General features: G+C 43.8%; 1 protein-coding gene across 3 annotated transcripts in view; it reads right to left on the bottom strand.

Annotated features, from left to right (window-relative positions):
- Positions 1 to 18841, bottom strand: part of TRAPPC9 (trafficking protein particle complex subunit 9) — an 829667-nt gene that overhangs the window by 706700 nt on the left and 104126 nt on the right. For all 3 annotated transcript variants that reach the window (XM_073330054.1, XM_073330052.1, XM_073330055.1), the window contains exon 12: positions 8573 to 8658. In XM_073330054.1, coding sequence (XP_073186155.1) covers positions 8573 to 8658 — 86 coding nt within the window. The remainder of the gene's footprint in view (positions 1 to 8572; positions 8659 to 18841) is intronic.

Genomic DNA, 18841 nt, shown 5'->3' with positions numbered 1-18841 from the left:
AATAACTCATGTATTCCAGGCCTGCTCTAGATAAGGTATTACCACTATATTAAGTACCGTTTGATTGTAATACTGATAGCAAATAACGTATGCGTCCACTTTTTTCCACAGCCTACCTCTCCCCAAAAAAAAGGTTTTGGCAAGAAACAGAACAGGTTGGGATGTGATTTTTGTTTGTTTTTATACGAGAAGCATTATGTAGATCAGGGATGGGCAAACTATGGCCCGGGGGCCGCACAGAATCATAGAATAACTGAGTTGAAAGGGACCTCTGGAGGCCATCTAGTCCAAGCCCCTGCCCAGAGCAGGACCAATCCCAACCAAATCATCCCAGCCAGGGCTTTGTCAAGCCTGACCTTAAAAACTTCTAAGGAAGGGGATTCCACCACCTCCCTAGGTAATGCATTCCAGTGTTTCACCACCCTCCCAGTGAAAAAGTTTTTCCTAATATCCAACCTAAACCTCCCCCACTGCAACTTGAGACCATTATTCCTTGTCCTGTCATCTGCTATCACCGAGAATAGTCTAGATCCATCCTCTTTGGATCCACCTTTCAGGTAGTTAAAAGCGGCTATCAAATCCCCCCTCATTCATCTCTTCCACAGACTAAATAATCCCAATTCCCTCAGCCTCTCCTCATAACTCATGTGTTCCAGTCCCCTCATCATTTTTGTTGCCCTCCGCTGGACTCTTTCCAATTTTTCCACATCCTTCTTGTAGTGTGGGGCCCAAAACTGGACATAGTACTCCAGATGAGGCCTCACCAATGTCGAATAGAGGGAAATGATCACGTCCCTCAATCTGCTGGCAATTCCCTTACTTATATAGCCCAAAATGCCATTGGCCTTCTTGGCAACAAGGGCACACTGTTGACTCATAGCCAGCTTCTCGTCCACTGTCACCCCTAGGTCCTTCTCTGCAGAACTGCTGCCTAGCCATTCGGTCCCTAGTCTGTAGCGGTGCATTGGATTCTTCCATCCTAAGTGCAGGACTCTGCACTTGTCCTTCTTGAATCTCATCAGATTTCTTTTGGCCCAATCCTCCAATTTGTCTAGGTCCCTCTGTATCCTATCCCTACCCTCCAGCATATCTACCACTCCTCCCAGTTTAGTGTCATCCGCAAATTTGCTGAGGGTGCAATCCACACCATCCTCCAGATCATTTATGAAGATATTGAACAAAACCGGCACCAGGACCGACCCTTGGGGCACTCTGCTAGATACCGGCTGCCAACTAGATATGGAGCCATCTGGCATCCGGCCCTCCGAACGTTTTAATCCGGTCCTCAAGCTCCAGCAGGGAAGTGGAGTCCGGGACTTGTCCTGCTCCAGTGCTCCAGCCGGGGAGTGGAGTCAGGGGCTTGCCCCACTCCATGCAGCTCCCGGAAGCAGCAGCAGCATTTCCCTCATCCAGCCCCTACACACAGGGGCAGCCAGTGGGCTCCGCATGCTGCCCCCTTCCCAAGCGCTGCCCCCACAGCTCCCATTGGCCGGGAACCAGAGCCAATGGGAGCTACAGGGGCGGAGCCTGCGGACAGGGCAGTGTGCAGAGCCCACTGGCTGCCCCTACATGTAGGAGCCAGAGAGGGGACATGCTACTGCTTCTGGGAGCTGCGTGACGTAAGCGCCGCCAAAGCCTGCAGCCCTGCTCCCCTCCCATGCCCCAACCCCCTGCTCCCTCCCACCCTCCAAACTCCCCAGTCCCAGACCGGAGCACCCTCCTGCACCCCCACCCCCACCCCTCCAGCCAGAGGCCTCATCCCACCCCCTGCCCCAGCCTGGAGCCCCAGCCCGCACCCTGAACTCCTCACTTCTGGCCACACTCCAGAGCCCACACCCCCAGCCGGAGCCCACACCTCAACCCCCAATGTTGTGAGCATTCATGGCCCTCTATACAATTTCCATACCCAGATGTGGCCCTCGGGCCAAAAAGTTTGCCTACCCTGATGTAGATGTGTTATTTTTTTAAAAAAGTAATACAGGGCAAACTAGATTGTCTTGTTTGCAAATACCCTGTATGTCTCCTCATTCTACATCCTCTTCCTTTAGAGGGACACTGGAAACGATGTTTTTAGTTGATAAAAAATTGTTTGCTGATTCAACACACTTTCAGTAATATACCCTGAATTTTTCCTGAGCACTCTTCTTTATTTAAAAAAAAAGAAACCACACTAAGGGTTTTTGATCCCCTGCTGAGTTTATAAAGGCTATTTTGAGCAGTCAAAATTTTGAAAGCACCAAACATAGCAAGACCTACACCTATCTTTTCCCTTTGTTCTTTTTGTACATATTTGCCTACTACACCTCATCAATGTAGCTGTTACTGTTAAAAACCCTCTCACAGAGGCTGGGGGAAAAAAATGCATAGATGTGTACTCCCCCAAGAGCAGTGTGTGAAATAGATGCAACCGATCATCATCAAACTGTGAAACTGACCACAACGTGCTGTTAACACAAAGTCGACAAAAAGAAAAGCCACAATAACTGTAGAGGTTATTTTTAACAATAGTACATAAAAAGCTTTTGGATGGAAATGTGATTTCCAAATTTACAGTAGATTCATAACCATTAAATTCTTGTCCATTAAATAAACAAACCACATTCTATACCAGTTACAAGAGAGTGAAATATGAGGACTGATTCTAAAATGTATGCTGCTGAATGGTCTGAATTAGCCATTTTTAAAGTTACTTAAATTATATTAATATATATTTCTCAAACTATTTTCTAGCCATACATGTGCTGTTTTCCAACATTCAATCATTAAAAATAGTTTATATCAAACGTTTCTTTGTATTTGTTAGTCTTCTTAGAACTAAGCACTTTCCAGGACAAGTTCTGTATGTCTGACTGATCAGCTCAAGTAAACAAGAGTATTTTCAATCCATTAATCTTGTAACTATCACCATGAAGAGAAGAAAATTACATTTATCCAGTAAGATTCCAGAATTTTCCGAGCCTCTCATATAAACATGCATTTGTCTTCAATGTGAAAACTAATAAATATCAAAAAGAAAAGGCATACTTGTGGCACCTTAGAGACTAACCAATTTATTTGAGCATAAGCTTTCGTGAGCTACAGCTCACTTCATCGGATGCATACTGTGGAAACTGCAGAAGACATTATATACACAGAGACCATGAAACAATACCTCCTTCCACCCCACTCTCCTGCTGGTAATAGCTTATCCAAAGTGACCACTCTCCTTACAATGTGTATGAAAATCAAGGTGGGCCATTTCCAGCACAAATCCAGGTTCTCTCACCCTCCGCCCCCCACACACAAACTCACTCTCCTGCTGGTAATAGCCCACCCAAAGTGACCACTCTCCCTACAATGTGCATGATAATCAAGGTGGGCCATTTCCAGCACAAATCCAAGTTTAAAAAACTTCAAATCCAGACTCCAGTGAGAAACTGCTGAATTGGAATTCATTTGCAAATTGGATACTATTAATTTAGGCTTAAATAGAGACTGGGAGTGGCTAAGTCATTATGCAAGGTAGCCTATTTCCCCTTGTTTTTTCCAAACCCCCCCCCCCCCCCAACGTTCTGGTTAAACTTGGATTTGTGCTGGAAATGGCCCACCTTGATTATCATGCACATTGTAGGGAGAGTGGTCACTTTGGATGAACTATTACCAGCAGGAGAGTGAGTTTGTGTGTGTGGTTTTTGGAAAAGGGGGGGGGGGTGAGAAAACCTGGATTTGTGCTGGAAATGGCCCACCTTGATTATCATGCACATTGTAAAGAGAGTGGTCACTTTGGATGGGCTATTACCAGCAGGAGAGTGAGTTTGGGGGGGGGGGGGGTGAGAAAACCTGGATTTGTGCTGGAAATGGCCCAACTTGATTATCATACACATTGTAATAAGAGTGATCAATTTATTTGAGCATAAGCTTTCGTGAGCTACAGCTCACTTCATCGGATGCATACTGTGGAAACTGCAGAAGACATTTATATGCACAGAGACCATGAAACAATACCTCCTCCCACCCCACTCTCCTGCTGGTAATAGCTTATCTAAAGTGATCACTCTTATTACAATGTGTATGATAATCAAGTTGGGCCATTTCCAGCACAAATCCAGGTTTTCTCACCCCTCCCCTCCCCAAACTCACTCTCCTGCTGGTAATAGCCCATCCAAAGTGACCATTCTCTTTACAATGTGCATGATAATCAAGGTGGGCCATTTCCAGCACAAATCCAGGTTTTCTCACCCCCCCCCCTTTTCCAAAAACCACACACACAAACTCACTCTCGTGCTGGTAATAGTTCATCCAAAGTGACCACTCTCCCTACAATGTGCATGATAATCAAGGTGGGCCATTTCCAGCACAAATCCAAGTTTAACCAGAATGTTGGGGGGGGGGGGGTTTGAAAAAACAAGGGGAAATAGGCTACCTTGCATAATGACTTAGCCACTCCCAGTCTCTATTTAAGCCTAAATTAATAGTATCCAATTTGCAAATGAATTCCAATTCAGCAGTTTCTCGCTGGAGTCTGGATTTGAAGTTTTTTAAACTTGGATTTGTGCTGGAAATGGCCCACCTTGATTATCATGCACATTGTAGGGAGAGTGGTCACTTTGGGTGGGCTATTACCAGCAGGAGAGTGAGTTTGTGTGTGGGGGGCGGAGGGTGAGAGAACCTGGATTTGTGCTGGAAATGGCCCACCTTGATTTTCATACACATTGTAAGGAGAGTGGTCACTTTGGATAAGCTATTACCAGCAGGAGAGTGGGGTGGAAGGAGGTATTGTTTCATGGTCTCTGTGTATATAATGTCTTCTGCAGTTTCCACAGTATGCATCCGATGAAGTGAGCTGTAGCTCACAAAAGCTTATGCTCAAATAAATTGGTTAGTCTCTAAGGTGCCACAAGTACTCCTTTTCTTTTTGCGAATACAGACTAACACGGCTGTTACTCTGAAACCAATAAATATCAAAGAAAACAATAAAGATGCTACACTCTTCGGAAACTTAGCTCCCCGAGTGTTTCTCCAAACTATTCTAATATTAGGCCTCAACAGAGTTCAACAACAGAAACATCTTTTAAAACACCAGATTTTGCAGAACGCTGTGCCAAATAAGATTTACAAAGGCCTGTGGTAGCATTTTGCAACCTTGAGGCAGAGGAGGGTTTGGCAACTGCAGCAGGGGTAGGAACTAGGGTGCTTATCATCGCTGGGCAAGTTTTGACAGAATTTGAGTTTCTTGAGACTAAGCAAAGTATACACCTAGAATTTCAATTGTGCATCCAGGACACTGACATTCATTCCTAAATTGGCCCCAGTACCCAGGTTAATGAAACAATTTTTACTCTTCAACATAATCTGAGTGGATATCATGAAGGCTGGTTTGCTTTTTTTAGTTTGTTCCTGTTTCAGTTTGTGTATGTTTGTCCGTACTATCTTTTGTAAGAACTTGTCTTGCTATGGCTGGCCCTAGGTACCCGATAAGTGTTCTGACATCACCTTCTCTGATCAAGCCTATGATTTCCCCTGCCTTCTGGCTCACAATACAAACTTGTTTTACCTAATCCACCTCTGCATTCTAGTGACAAGTATTGCAATTCACCTTCCTATTGACAAAACCTCTCACTAAACTAGAATTTGCACGATGTGGAGACAAGGAAAAGACCAGAACTTAGAGGTGATACAGAACAAGATTTAGACATGACCTGGAAGTGTGGGGAAAGAGGAGAGGGGCCCAGATTGTGTGGCTGAGTGACAGAAGATAGCATTGCTGCCAGCAGGAACAGAAAAGGTGGGAAGCAAAGAGGTCTTGGGAGTTCTAAGCAGTTCAAATTTCATAGATTTCTTAAGCCAGAAGAACCATTATGACCACCTGGTCTGACCTCCTGAATAACACAAGCCATAGAACCTTACCAGTTAATTTCTGTTTCAAGCCCATATAGCTTCCGTTTGAGCTATAGCATCTCTTTTACAAATATATGCAAACTTAAGTGACTGAGAATCCACTATATTCCTAGGTATGTAGTCCTAATGTTTAATTACCCTCCCTGTTAAAAACCCATGCCTTATTTCTAGTCTGAATTTATCTAGCTTCTAGGCTTTCAGACATATTAAGAGCAAAAACATCCTCGAGGATATGTTAGAGAAACAGACAAAGATGCAAGATTGGATGGATGGAATCAGATCAGGAGTGGAGGTACATTTATGTATTATCAGATTAAAGGTGGCAGGGATAAGGGAAAGGGTGTAGGAGCAAGAAGAGCAGGCAAAAGACAAAGCCCGGTAGGATCCCAAGTTCTAGGCTGTTGGGAAATGAGGAACAGAAGGATTCAAAAGAATATGTGAAGACGGCACAGGAGAGAGTGTGGGAAAGGAGAAGAGAAATCATGCACACTGATGGATTGAAGAATAATGGAAGGGAAACAGGTGGGCAGTACTGAAGGAGATAAAGTGATTGTCACAAAAAGGGAAAGGCAAATGAAAAGTCATAGAACAAGTAGCATTTAGTGAAAACAAGGTTGAATGAGTGGCCCTTTTGATAAGTCGATGTGTTGATTGAGAGTTTAAGGTCAAAGAAGGAGGGAGGCTAAGCAACAGACAACACATCAATACTGCAGTTGGCCAGGATGAAGGTGAGAGAATGTGACTGTTATGAGAGGGAGAATAAGGTGTCAAATCAGACTAAAATGGATGGGAAGGAGTCAGGTGAACTGTAGATGACCACCAAAAAAATCAATATACATTATTAAGCCGAAAAGCATAAAATTTATATTAAACCATAAACTTTTAGTTGATCAAATGGCAAGACCAAGAAATTTATATTTGATTCTTGTCATAATATGCAAACTTTTTGATCACAAAAATGCACGTACAATACCAGAGCACATTTGAGCAACTGAATCAAAAATTTATTTTGTACGGATAAGACCACAGAAATTCACAACAGCATCCCTCAATGAAGCACTATATATATTTTTAGAACACTGACTAGGGAATTAAAAATAACAGAAGTCATGAACTTATATGATTTGAATGTCTGCTTTCCTCAGGGATGACAATAAAAATGAAACCCAAAAGGACTTCAACAAATAATGAATTTTTATGATGTATAGCCAAAGATTTTAGTTTATTGCTCGTTTACTTTGTGATTACGATTAACTAACATATGTCATGTCATATATAATCGTATGTTAAACAGACTTAAGTTGTAGGATTATAGAAGTATAAAATTGATCAGTAGGTAATATCAGTTTGTCAAGTGGAGTCCTTGAGATCTCAGATGAATTTTTTAAATACAGTAACTCCCCACTTAACATCGTCCCAGTTAACATGGTCTCGTTAATAGGTCGCTGATCTATTAGAGAACATACTCCTTTGAAGTCCTGCAATGTTCCCTTATAACGCTGTTTGGCTCCCCCTGCCCAGTGCTCCTGCCCGAGAGTGCCGGGCAAGCGGGCAGAACGGGGCAAGCTCCTGCACCCCGACCCCGCTCCACCACTGCCTCAACCAAGCTTCATAATCATCAGTGGTGAGTACAGTATTCGTTTGTTTAAAACTTAAAACGTATACTATATATGTATATAACTTCTTTTGTCTGGAGAAAAAAAATCTCCCTGGAACCTAAACCCCTCTATTTACATTAATTCTTATAGGGAAACTGGATTGGAGTAACACTGCATTTTTCAAGAACATAACTAGGACGTTAAGTGAGGAGTTACTGTAGTCCCTCTTCCTCTTCACCATCTATGGCTTCTTCCCATATGTTCCTCCCACTCTCAATCTTTGTGCTTTAGATGTGTGTGGCGGGGGTTAATCTTTTATCAAGCTAGGGAGGATGTCAAAAGTTGAGGCAACCTGATGGATGGGGAATTCTTAGGCCAGTCTGAAACCAGGACAGAGATGAAAAGACGTTCAGTACACAGCAGCATAGCAACCTGAAGATGTACCCTGATAATTCTGACACAATCATTCCCTGGGCTAAGAAGATGCTTAGCCTATGGGTTCAGGGTCTGGTTATTCAGTCAAGGATATGGTTATTGCCCAGCAAACAAGAATAACCATAAGATATTTAAATAACCATGCAGCCATTATATGCCAGTCCTCAGTGTTCAGGGATCTGTACATCAGTAATTGTAAAGCATCCATGCACTCTGAATGGCAAAGAATTTCATTTCACTGTCGCAATAATTCATAGATTCCAAGGCCATTGTGATCATGTAGTCCAACCTGCTGTACGGCACAAGCCAAAGAACTTCCCCAAAATAATACCTAGAGCACATCTTTAAAAAAACAAAATCTTGATTTAAAAATTGTCAGTGAATGAGAATCCACTATGACTCTTAGTAAATTGTTCCAATGGTTAATTACTCACTGTTAAAAATGTATGCCTTATTTCTAGTATCAGTTGTCTAGTACAGAAGGTGAGAAGGGCTAAATGACGCAATGATGTTATATGACTGAGAATTTATCTTTATCGGTTGAATACAGTTTTAACAGTTTGCTTTCCATAAAAACAATACTGGAAAATTGAACGGTGCAGAATTGAAAAAATATTGTGTCACAAAATAATGATAAAAGAACAATTTGGAAAAATACATACCATGTTTTCTACTCTGAGTTCAAAAGGCATAGGATTGTATACCATCAGCTGAACTTCACATACATCTCCTTGGACCCACTGGAAGTCTGTAAAAAATAATTACACATTTAAAACCAGAAGTGTACCATAACAGCACTCCTAACTGCTGCTGACATATTGCTACAGAGATGCTAGTACTCAGAGCTATCCCTACGGTCAAATGCAAATTCCCAGATAACCTCCACAACCCAGTTTCCTGCTGAAGTGAGCACCTTTCCATACTGTACCCCTTTCAGGAGTCTGATGTGTCTTACGTACCCCCACGTTTCACCTCACTTAAGAACTACTTGCTTACAATATTAGACAAAAATACAGAAGCGTCACAGCACACTGTTACAGAAAAATTGCTTATTTTCCCATTTTTACTATATAATTCTAAAATAAATCAACTGGAATATAAATATTGTACTTACATTTCAACTTATAGTATATAGAGCAGTATAAACATGTCATCGTCTATATGAAATTTTAGTTTGCACTGACTTTGCTAGTGCTTTTTATGTAGCGTGTTGTAAAACTAGGCAAATATCTAGATGTACCCCCTGGAAGACCTCTACGTACCCCCAGAGGTACATATACTCCTGGTTGAAAACCATTGTGTTAGGGGACTGGAAGTGCAAAGGCTAGAGGTGGATTGGTTACCTTAATAAGCTGGGAGACGGTACAAATAAAATAAATGGCAGTTCTTGTCCCAAAAAGCTTAATCCTATGAGGTACCAAGTACTCTGGTAACAATCCAAAAACGCACTTAAACACATGCTTAGCTTTAAACACTTGAGAGGTCCCATTGACTTCTGTGGTGGCTACTTACATGCTGAGGTGCTTTTCTGGATCTGGGCCAGAGTGCTCAGCACCTCATGGAATCAAGTACCAGAATGCAACAGTATGGTAAGGAGTGAACCCAACACAGGGAAAGAATGAGGAAAGAGTGGCAGTAATAGGAACACAAGTTTTCATGTATATGAGCTGAGTATGATTTGGCAGCTTCATTTATTTAAAAAGATAAGAGGAACAGTGACACTGATAAATCAATCACTAACAGGAGACCTGATTAACCATTAGTTGAGAACCTCATGCACTCCCTTTTAATTCTCTTCAGGGAAGAGTAGGTAACTTGGGAGCTTTATTGAGGGTGGCAAGAAAGTCTCAGAACTAAGTATGTACCATACCAAGTGCAGAGACATAAGTGGAGACATACCAACATTACAAACTAAATTCAATTTTAGAAGTATAAACAAGCATGAGGATTAAGGGGAAAGATCAAGGAATACCATTACTAGTAATTGGGAGATGCTTAATCACAGAGGTCTCACTATAGTAGTAGTTGGAATGCAGAGATTCTGGTTGCAGCTTTTAAAGTATTTCAGTGCTCTGGCTTTCTCCATATTTTAACATACCTTGTTAGCACGCCCTTGTCAAGATAATATTAGTAAGTGGACTGCATAAATCAAGACTTGTTGTTTAATATGAAACTAATTCACATGCTGAAATTGGCTGTACTAAAATTACACATTCACAACCATTTACTACTATCTGATTACATTTTCTTAGCAATATTACAGAAGGCTTAAGGGATAGGTTTTTAATGAAAATGTTTAACTCCAATTAATGCTAGCAGGAATTAAGGACATGCACTGTGAGACAAATATAACCTCTTAAAAAGCATGAAACCTGCAAATGAAAACTATCAGACAAATTGCTGATTAAATGAAGAATATTATTTATACACCGTAACTTGTGATTTTTTGTTAGTGCCCAAAATGAAGTAGACACTTTCCAATTACATCAAGAGGCCATTACTCATACACAGAGCGTAGACTAAAGATGAATTCCTTACAGACAAACAGTAATTTTTACACTATTTATAAATCAAATGAATAAATACACTACAACCCTCACAGAATCTGGAAGGGTGAGTTACCAGCACAACAACATGCCGAGATGTCAATATTTGATCATTCCAAGTCTCTCTCAAAGCAAAGACACTCAAATGATGGATTTCAATTCTGTAAGTAACTACTGAAAACAAAAAGAACGAGGAGTACTTGTGGCACCTTAGAGACTAACAAACAACTTACTGAAAACAAGAAACCTACTGTAAGCTATACTATGCAGATCAGTTATCTATTTGGTCTTATTATTAGCAAAAAGTATATGAGGAAACAGCTGTGGACTTGGGATCCGGAAAGGAAAAGATAATAACAATTGTACAAATTTATTAACTCAAAGAAATTTCAATTTTTCTGTTTAGTACCACTATTTATTATTTGTATTGTGGCAGGACCCAGAGATCCCAACTAGATCATAACCTTACTGAGCTTGATGCTGTACAAACATCAGTAGAGGTAGTCCATGCCCCAAATTGCTTACAGTCTAATTTAAGACAAGGCTAAACAAGTAACAGAAAATCAGAGGAAATGGGGGAGAGAGGATAACTAACATTAACAAAGAAGTGAGGTGATAGAATCTAGCATTTTCAAATTTTTTCATAGTGTAGACATTACAATAGAGAAATTCTTTCATAGACCATATCTTCATTCATTCACAATTGCACAGACCATTTCTACTCAGGATATTAGAAAAGGATTTCATATATTTTAATTGTATAAATGAAATTTAGCAACTAGGAAGGAGGAAAGTCAACATCGTACGACTAGTCAACTTGCCATAAAGTACTTGTGAAGTGCTCCACATCCCTTAATTTGAAAACATTAGGTCAATCATATGTATAGTTTAACGGTTCTAAACCAACTCTGAAAGTTTTTAAAATACCTTAAACTCCTGTGCTGCCTTAACATTCACCTCCTTTCCAACCTTCATCCTTCCCTGAAAAAACAAATCCGTGGCTCACTTCCAATTATTTTTATATTTATCTCTCCCTTCTATATACAACATATATCCAAACACTTCCCTGTGCAGCATTATTAGGTTTTCTTTTTTACGATAGAAAAATATAAACTGTCCTTATTGCTCTCTCAAACAAGAGAGTCCTTCCCTGCTGCTCAGTGCAGGGGTGGGTCCTTGCAAGTGTGAGCTGCAACAGGACAGAAACATCAATGAACACTTATGGTGTACGTGCTCTAAGGTCACTAGTCTCTAAGGTGCCACAAGTACTCCTTTTCTTTTCTTTTGCGAATACAGACTAACATGGCTGCTACTCTGAAACTAGTTCAGGACTGTAATGGTACTGCCAGGGCTTGCCCATACCTAACCCTCTATTCATTTTCCCATTTTCTCACTCATCCCCCACGGAAGAGTCAATTGCCAAGCTCCACAACAGTGCACCGAGGTCCAAAATTGCAGACATCCTTAGGATTCCTGAGATGGTAAAGGGAAACCCGCTGGTGCTGCTAGAAGCAGATGGGGTGGTGGAGCCACGTGACACCCCAAATTCCTGGCTCCATAGAAGATTAGGAACAGAGGGGTCTTGGCTACCTCCGTTTCCTACCTCTTAGTGATCCTGGAAGGCCCAGCTGACAAAATCATCCTTCCTGGAGCCTTTTTAAAGGGCCACTCCACATGACAAAACTTTCAGGAGATATTTAGCCCATATTGCACTGTTGGAAGGAGAAGGGGTAGTGGTCCCCAAACTTTCTTGTGGGAATAGCATATTGTTATTCCCAAAAGACTGTGGTGGGCGCCTGACACGTCACCGCCGAAAAGCGGCAGCGGGAAGAAGCGTCGCTGCTTAAACGGCAACGCTTCTCAGGGGCATTTCGGCGGTGCGGTGTCCTGCGGGCACACAAAAATGCCCCAGCAGGCACTACGTTGGGGACCCCTGCGGTAGCTGAAGCCACATATTCTCAAAAATACTAGCTTTGCAGGGAGAAGTTGTGGGATTCATCTAGCCCCTGCCACTTACTAACAGCCATTATGAATGGTATACTAGTCAAATAAAACTATGAAACGTCATTAGGTGGTTCCTACTGGGGATATATTGTACACTCTTACTTCTGTAGATGCTAAGTCAGTATTTTTATAACACTGATCACTTTAACTGGGTCACAAATATCTTTGGTTTTATTTCTCATAACCATGATACTAAAGCTATTTAATAGGACTATCATAATCCAATGTAATATTTAAAATATAATCAATTCCAAAAAAGCTTATCAGCTTATGAGAGCTAAAGAGCTGTAAGCAGTTTCTTAATACTCTTCTCAAGGGCTCCATTTCCCTTTGGGTTTTCACTAATATTTGACTTCCTTCGCTGTAATGATGATTTATTCAATTATACACTAGGACCCATCTGCAAAGTAATACAAGATAATGAACCAGGATTATTTGTAACAACTTCAATAAGCTACCAGTTGTTTAGAATATCACAAGAACTATCCAGAGAGAATAAATTGTTGAATATTTTTGTGACCTATAGTTAGGTAAATTAAATATATTTCTTCAAAGTACTGGCTTTTGTCATTGCTTGAAAGAAGTACCTTGAATATCTTGAGTTTCTTACAAGATACTTAAGACATGATAAGAAGCAGTGGTGGAGCCCACAAGGCACAACAGAGGGTGGTCATCCTCCCAGCACTCTTTAAATGTATGTATGGTGCCTTTTCAAGCATATTTCTCAATTGAAAAATGACCATCAATGACCCATCCCCTCCCCAAGTTAGTTAGAAAACCTGACTTTACTAATGGCTTTGTTCCTCATATGCTTTGAATTAAAAAGAATTAAGACCAATAATGTAGAAGCAATTTGAAAAGCGGGTATACTTTACAATGCATATACTGAAGGTGTTTTGAGCTTTCAAAGGTCACAACCAGCCTCAATATCCCCTTAGACTGGATCACCCACATGACATCTAGCAAGTGAAGTCTCTGCTCCTGACTATTAGCATGTGGCTTTGGGGAAAAACACAAGAGGAAAATGTCCTGGTTATTGTGAAACGGCAACACCACCTTAGGAAGGAAGGCCGGGTGAGGATGTAGCTGGACTTTGTCCTTGAAGAAAACCATGTATGATGGTTCCAAAGTAAGGGCCCTGATTTCCGAGACCCTCCTGGCTGAGGTGATGGCCACCAGGAAGCCACATTCCAGGACAAGTAGAGTAAGGAGCATGTTGCCAAAGGCTCAAAGGGGGCCCCCACGCGTCTCAATAGTGCCAAGTTAAGGTCCCAAGACTGGATACGCTGCTTCACCTGTGGGTATAGCCTATCCAGTCCCTTAAGAAAACGGCTACAGAGCTCATTAGCGAAGATTGACCTGCCATTCACCCTCAGGTGAAAGCCCGAGATAGTCACCAGGTGCACTCTAATTGAAGATACTGACAGCCCTTGCTGCTTTAGGTGTGTAGCAAGTAGTCCAGAATACATGGAACTGTTGCCTGCCTGAGAGGGCAAGATCCCTTTTCTGGCCTCGCCAGATTGAGAATCTCTTCCATTTTGCCAGATACACAGCCCTGCAGGACAGTTTTCTGCTCTGTAACAGGACCTGCTGAACCAAGTCCGAGCATGCCAGCTCCAAGGGGTTCAGCCATGGAGCTTCCAGGCTGTGAGATGGAGGGACTCGATGTTTGGATGCTGCAGATGCCTGTGATCCTGAGAGATTAGATCTGGAAACAGAGACAGGGTGATTGGTGTTTCTAAGGAGAGATTCAGGAGGGTGATAAAACAATGCTCGTGCGGCCAGGCCAGCACTATCATGATCAAGCACGCCTCATCTCTTTTGACCTTCAGTAGAGCCCTGTGTATGAGTGGAATACATGGAAATGCGTAGAAAAGATGGTCCTTCCAGGGGATAAGGAACACATTAGAGATCGAGCCCAGACTGAGATTCTGAAAGGAGCAGAACTGTGGGCACTACCTCTTGTATTTTGTTCAAACAGGAGTACCTTGGGAGTCCAGCACCTCTGAAAAACATCCATCACAACGTCCAGGTGAATGGACCATGTGTGGTTGGTGAAGAATCTGCTGAGATGATCCGCTAGCGCATTCTGAGCCCCTGAAAGGAAGGGCTCCTCAAGACGAATCAAGCAGAATTCCCAGAGGTGGAGGGCTTCCTGGTATAGGTGAGGTGAGCATGCTCCACCCTGTCTGTTTATATAGAACATCGCCATCATGTTGTCTGTAAGCAGTGACACGCACTTGCCTTCTTGTCAGGCATTGCAGCCTGACCTCGCGAGATGTACTACTCCAAGTTCTCTCACAATTGATGAAGTGAGAGCTCCTCCTGAGACCAGAGGACCCCCTGAGAACTCCTAGATGAGCTCCACAGCCCAGTTGGGAGGTGTCAGTGACCAGAGACATCCATGGTTGGGGTTTGGTGAATGGAACACCTGCACAGAGTGACCCCAGGTCCAACTGGAAGGAGGCCAAGTGTGACCACCACAGCCAAGCCGTCTTGCACACGATGGTATGCTGATGCTAGCCAGACTTGGAGAGCTCTGAGTCGCAACCTCATGTACTTTACCACATAAATGCAGGAAGCCATCTGCCCCAGATGCTTCAGAGAGATGCTTACCATGGTGCTAAGTTCCTTTCTGAGGTTCTGTATGATTGCTCCCAGCGATTGGAATCTGGCTTCCGGAAGGAAGGCTTTGGTTTGGATGGAGTCAAGGACCATTCCTATGAATTCTGTTCTTTGGGCGAGGTTTGACTTCTGAGTGTTCAACAACAGGCCTAGCCTCTGAAAGGTTGATAGTGTTGTTGAACGTGTGCCTCCACCTCAGACCTGGACTGGCCTCTGACCAGCCAGGCATCAAGGTAGGGATGGATACACCTGCACCCTTTGCTTTCTCAGGAATGCCGCGACCACTGTCATGCACTTCATAAAGACCTGAGGGGCTGCTGATAGACCAAAGGGCAGCACTGTGAACTGAGACTGTATCTGTCCCACCATGAACCGGAGGAATCTCCTGTGGTCTTGAAGAATCGAGACGTGAAAGTACTCTTCTTTCAAGTCAAGAGCAGCATACCAGTCACCTAGATCCAAGTGACCGTGCGGGACTTCAGCTTCCTTATGAATTTGTTGAAGTTTTGCAGGTCTAGGATGAATCTGAGACCTCCCCTGGCCTTGAGAATTAGGAAATACCTGGAGTAAAACTCCTTGCCCCTTTGCTCCTGTCAAGGTTCCTCCCCCACTCTGAACTCTAGGGTACAGATGTGGGGACCTGCATGAAAACCTCCTAAGCTTACTTTTACCAGCTTAGGTTAAAACTTCCCCAAGGTACAAATTAATTTTATCCTTTGTCCTTGGAATAACCACTGCCACCACCAAACTCTAACTGGGTTTACTGGGAAACGTAGTTTGGACACGTCTTTCCCCCCAAAATCCTCCCAACCCTTGCACCCAACTTCCTGGGACAGGTTTGGTAAAAATCCTCACCAATTTGCATAGGTGACCACAGACCCAAACCCTTGGATCTGAGAACAATGAAAAAGCATTCAGTTTTCTTACAAGAAGACTTTTAATAGAAATAGAAGTAAATAGAAGTAAAGGAATCACCCCTGTAAAATCAGGATGGTAGATACCTTACAGGGTAATTAGATTCAAAACATAGAGAATCCCTCTAGGCAAAACCTTAAGTTACAAAAAAGACACAGACAGAAATAGTCATTCTATTCAGCTCAATTCTTTTCTCAGCCATTTAAAGAAATCATAATCTAACGCATACCTAGCTAGATTACTTACTAAAAGTGCTAAGACTCCATTCCTGTTCTATCCACAGCAAAGCAGCATACCAACAGACACAGACCCTTTGTTTCTCTCCCTCCTCCCAGCTTTTGAAAGTATCTTGTCTCCTCATTGGTCATTTTGGTCAGGTGCCAGCGAGGTTACCTTTAGCTTCTTAACCCTTTATAGGTGAGAGGAGTTTTCCTCTGGCCAGGAGGGATTTTAAAGGGGTTTACCCTTCCCTTTATATTTATGACAGCCCCTTAACTCCAGACAAACCTCCTCTACCACTCCCAGCTGCAGAAAAATTTGCACTTCTTGAATTAGAAGTTGCTCGTGGGAAGGGTCCCTGAAGAGGGACGGGGAGGGAGGGTGGAAAGGAGAGTAGGAACTGAATTCAAGTGTATCCCAGTCTTATCGTGCGAAATACCCAGCAGTCTGAAGTAATATGGACTCTCGTCTGAAAAAAAGTGAGATAGTCAGTCCACAAAGATAGGGGAGGAAAGATCCTGACGGTACACCATCTTCATGGATGCCTTCAAAAAGCCTGCTTGGCACCTGACCTTTGCGTGGACAACCCTGATGTGTGGGCCAACAAGGGCTGGGGGCCACCTCTCATAGCCCCTACCCTGCTTTCTATCATAGTCCTGCCTTGGCTGTGACTGGTAGAAGCGAGGCAATGGCTGCAGGTTGAAGTGTTTTCTCAATGGGATGGGGGTATGCAGACCCGAGTGTTCAACAACAGGCCTAGGCTCTGAAAGGTTGATAGTGTTAGTTGAATGTGTGCCTCCACCTCAGATCTAGATTGGCCTCTGAGACTTTAGCGTGGCCTTGGAGTCCTTCGAACTATGCAACTTTGCGTCCAATTGCTTGGAAAACAAGGACGTGCCCTCAAACGGTAGGTCCTGGATCATTTGCTGCACTCACAAGGCAGGCTCGAAGCCTAGCCAAGAGGACCTTCTCATCCCCACAGCCAAAACTATGGTCTGTGCGGCTGACCGTGTGGCCACATCCAGAGCTGCTTGCAGGGACACATTTGCTACCACCCTGCCTCCCTCAACCAAAACGGAGAACTTGGCCTTGGAGTCCTGGGGCAGCAACTCCTTAAACTTCATCAATACACCCTGGGAGTTACAGCTGTATCTGCTGAAGAGCACCTGCTGGTTAGCAATACGAAGCTGGAGGCTTAGGACTAGGTCCCTATTGCCCCTGCCTCTCACGCTCAATCTCTGCGGAGACCAACAGCGACCCAGGGAAGGAAGGGTATAAAGGCACTCAAGCCTCCTTGGGGGAACAAAATATTTGCATTCCACCCTCTTTGCCATAGGCTGCAGGGAGGCCGGGGTCTGCCACAGTGCACTGACATTCTATGACGGCACTGTTCAGGGGCAGGGCTACCCGGGAGGGGCCCCAACAGTGCCAAAATGTCCACCAGGGCATGGGATATTTCAAAAACTTCCTCTGCCTGGATTCCCAGGTTCTGTGTCACCCGCCTCAATAGGTCCTGGTGTGCCCAGTGATCATCCTGTATGGGTGCAATCAAGGTACCTGCCACCTCCAGTGAGGAGGAAGAGGATCCCAGAACCGGTACCAGGCCTTGCTCCTGTTGGTCACCTCCCAAAAGGTCCCAAGGTGCTGGCTCTTGTGCCACGCTACCGGGCTCAGTACCTTGGTTCTTTCCCTGTACTACCAGGGATGGGGACAGCAGCAGGGCCATAATCTCAGATGCCATGGAGTATGGCCTGTGTGATTGGGGACCTTGGTCCTGATGAAAAACCCATGGAGTCCAGATGGGCCATTGCACAGACATTTGCCGCTCCTACTGGAGGTATAGGATTCCGGCTCTGATTACAAAAAACTGAGGATTCACTCCCCAGGGACCATGGGGGGCGGTGCCAGGACAGAGATGACTAGGGCTGCTGCATCATGATCAGCTTTTCTTTAGATGGAACCTGGTGCCCGTAGCCACCCTCGTCTGCAGTGCCAGTTCACGTCTGGTCAGTGATGGCAGAACAAGGAGGAACAGCAGGTCCCATGCTGCCTGAACTGCCTGCCTGTCCCTCACAGAAGCCAGCGCAGAGGCCGAAGTGCTTGGTGCCGAGTAGAGATGACCCAGCTCCAAAGGGCCACCTCCATTAGGAGAAACTTAAATCTCTGGTCCATTTCTTTTTGGGTCTAGGGCTTGAAGCCTTTACAAATACTGCAACCATCACCCAGGTGAGATTCACCCAAATACCTGAGGAAAGCTGCGTAGGGATCACTGATGGGCATAGGCTTACGGCAAGCCTCGCACAGTTTAAACCCCAGAGACAGAGGCATGGCCCAGCACAGGGGCGGGAAGAACGCCGTTAAGCGGGGTCCTGCTCTCTACTACTAGTTATCCACTTACTGTAACTCTAACAAAAGCTTTCAACTATTTACAGGTGAATACAAAAAAGTCCACTGGGGAGAGTTGCTTGGAACTAGCTGAAGCAATATTGGAACTATTAGCAATTAGCGATGGTCACTCGTGGAAAGAAGGAACTGAGGAGGCGACGGGTCGGCAGGCTCCGATATACAGCACCTTGAGGGCAACTCCAGGGGGCACTGAATCTGACCCAATGGATACCACTG

Source organism: Lepidochelys kempii, chromosome 2 (genome assembly GCF_965140265.1).
Source record: "Lepidochelys kempii isolate rLepKem1 chromosome 2, rLepKem1.hap2, whole genome shotgun sequence".
Classification (NCBI taxonomy): Eukaryota; Metazoa; Chordata; order Testudines; family Cheloniidae; genus Lepidochelys; species Lepidochelys kempii.
The sequence above is the reverse complement of the archived record's forward strand: the minus strand, read 5'-3'. Positions and strand labels throughout refer to the sequence as shown.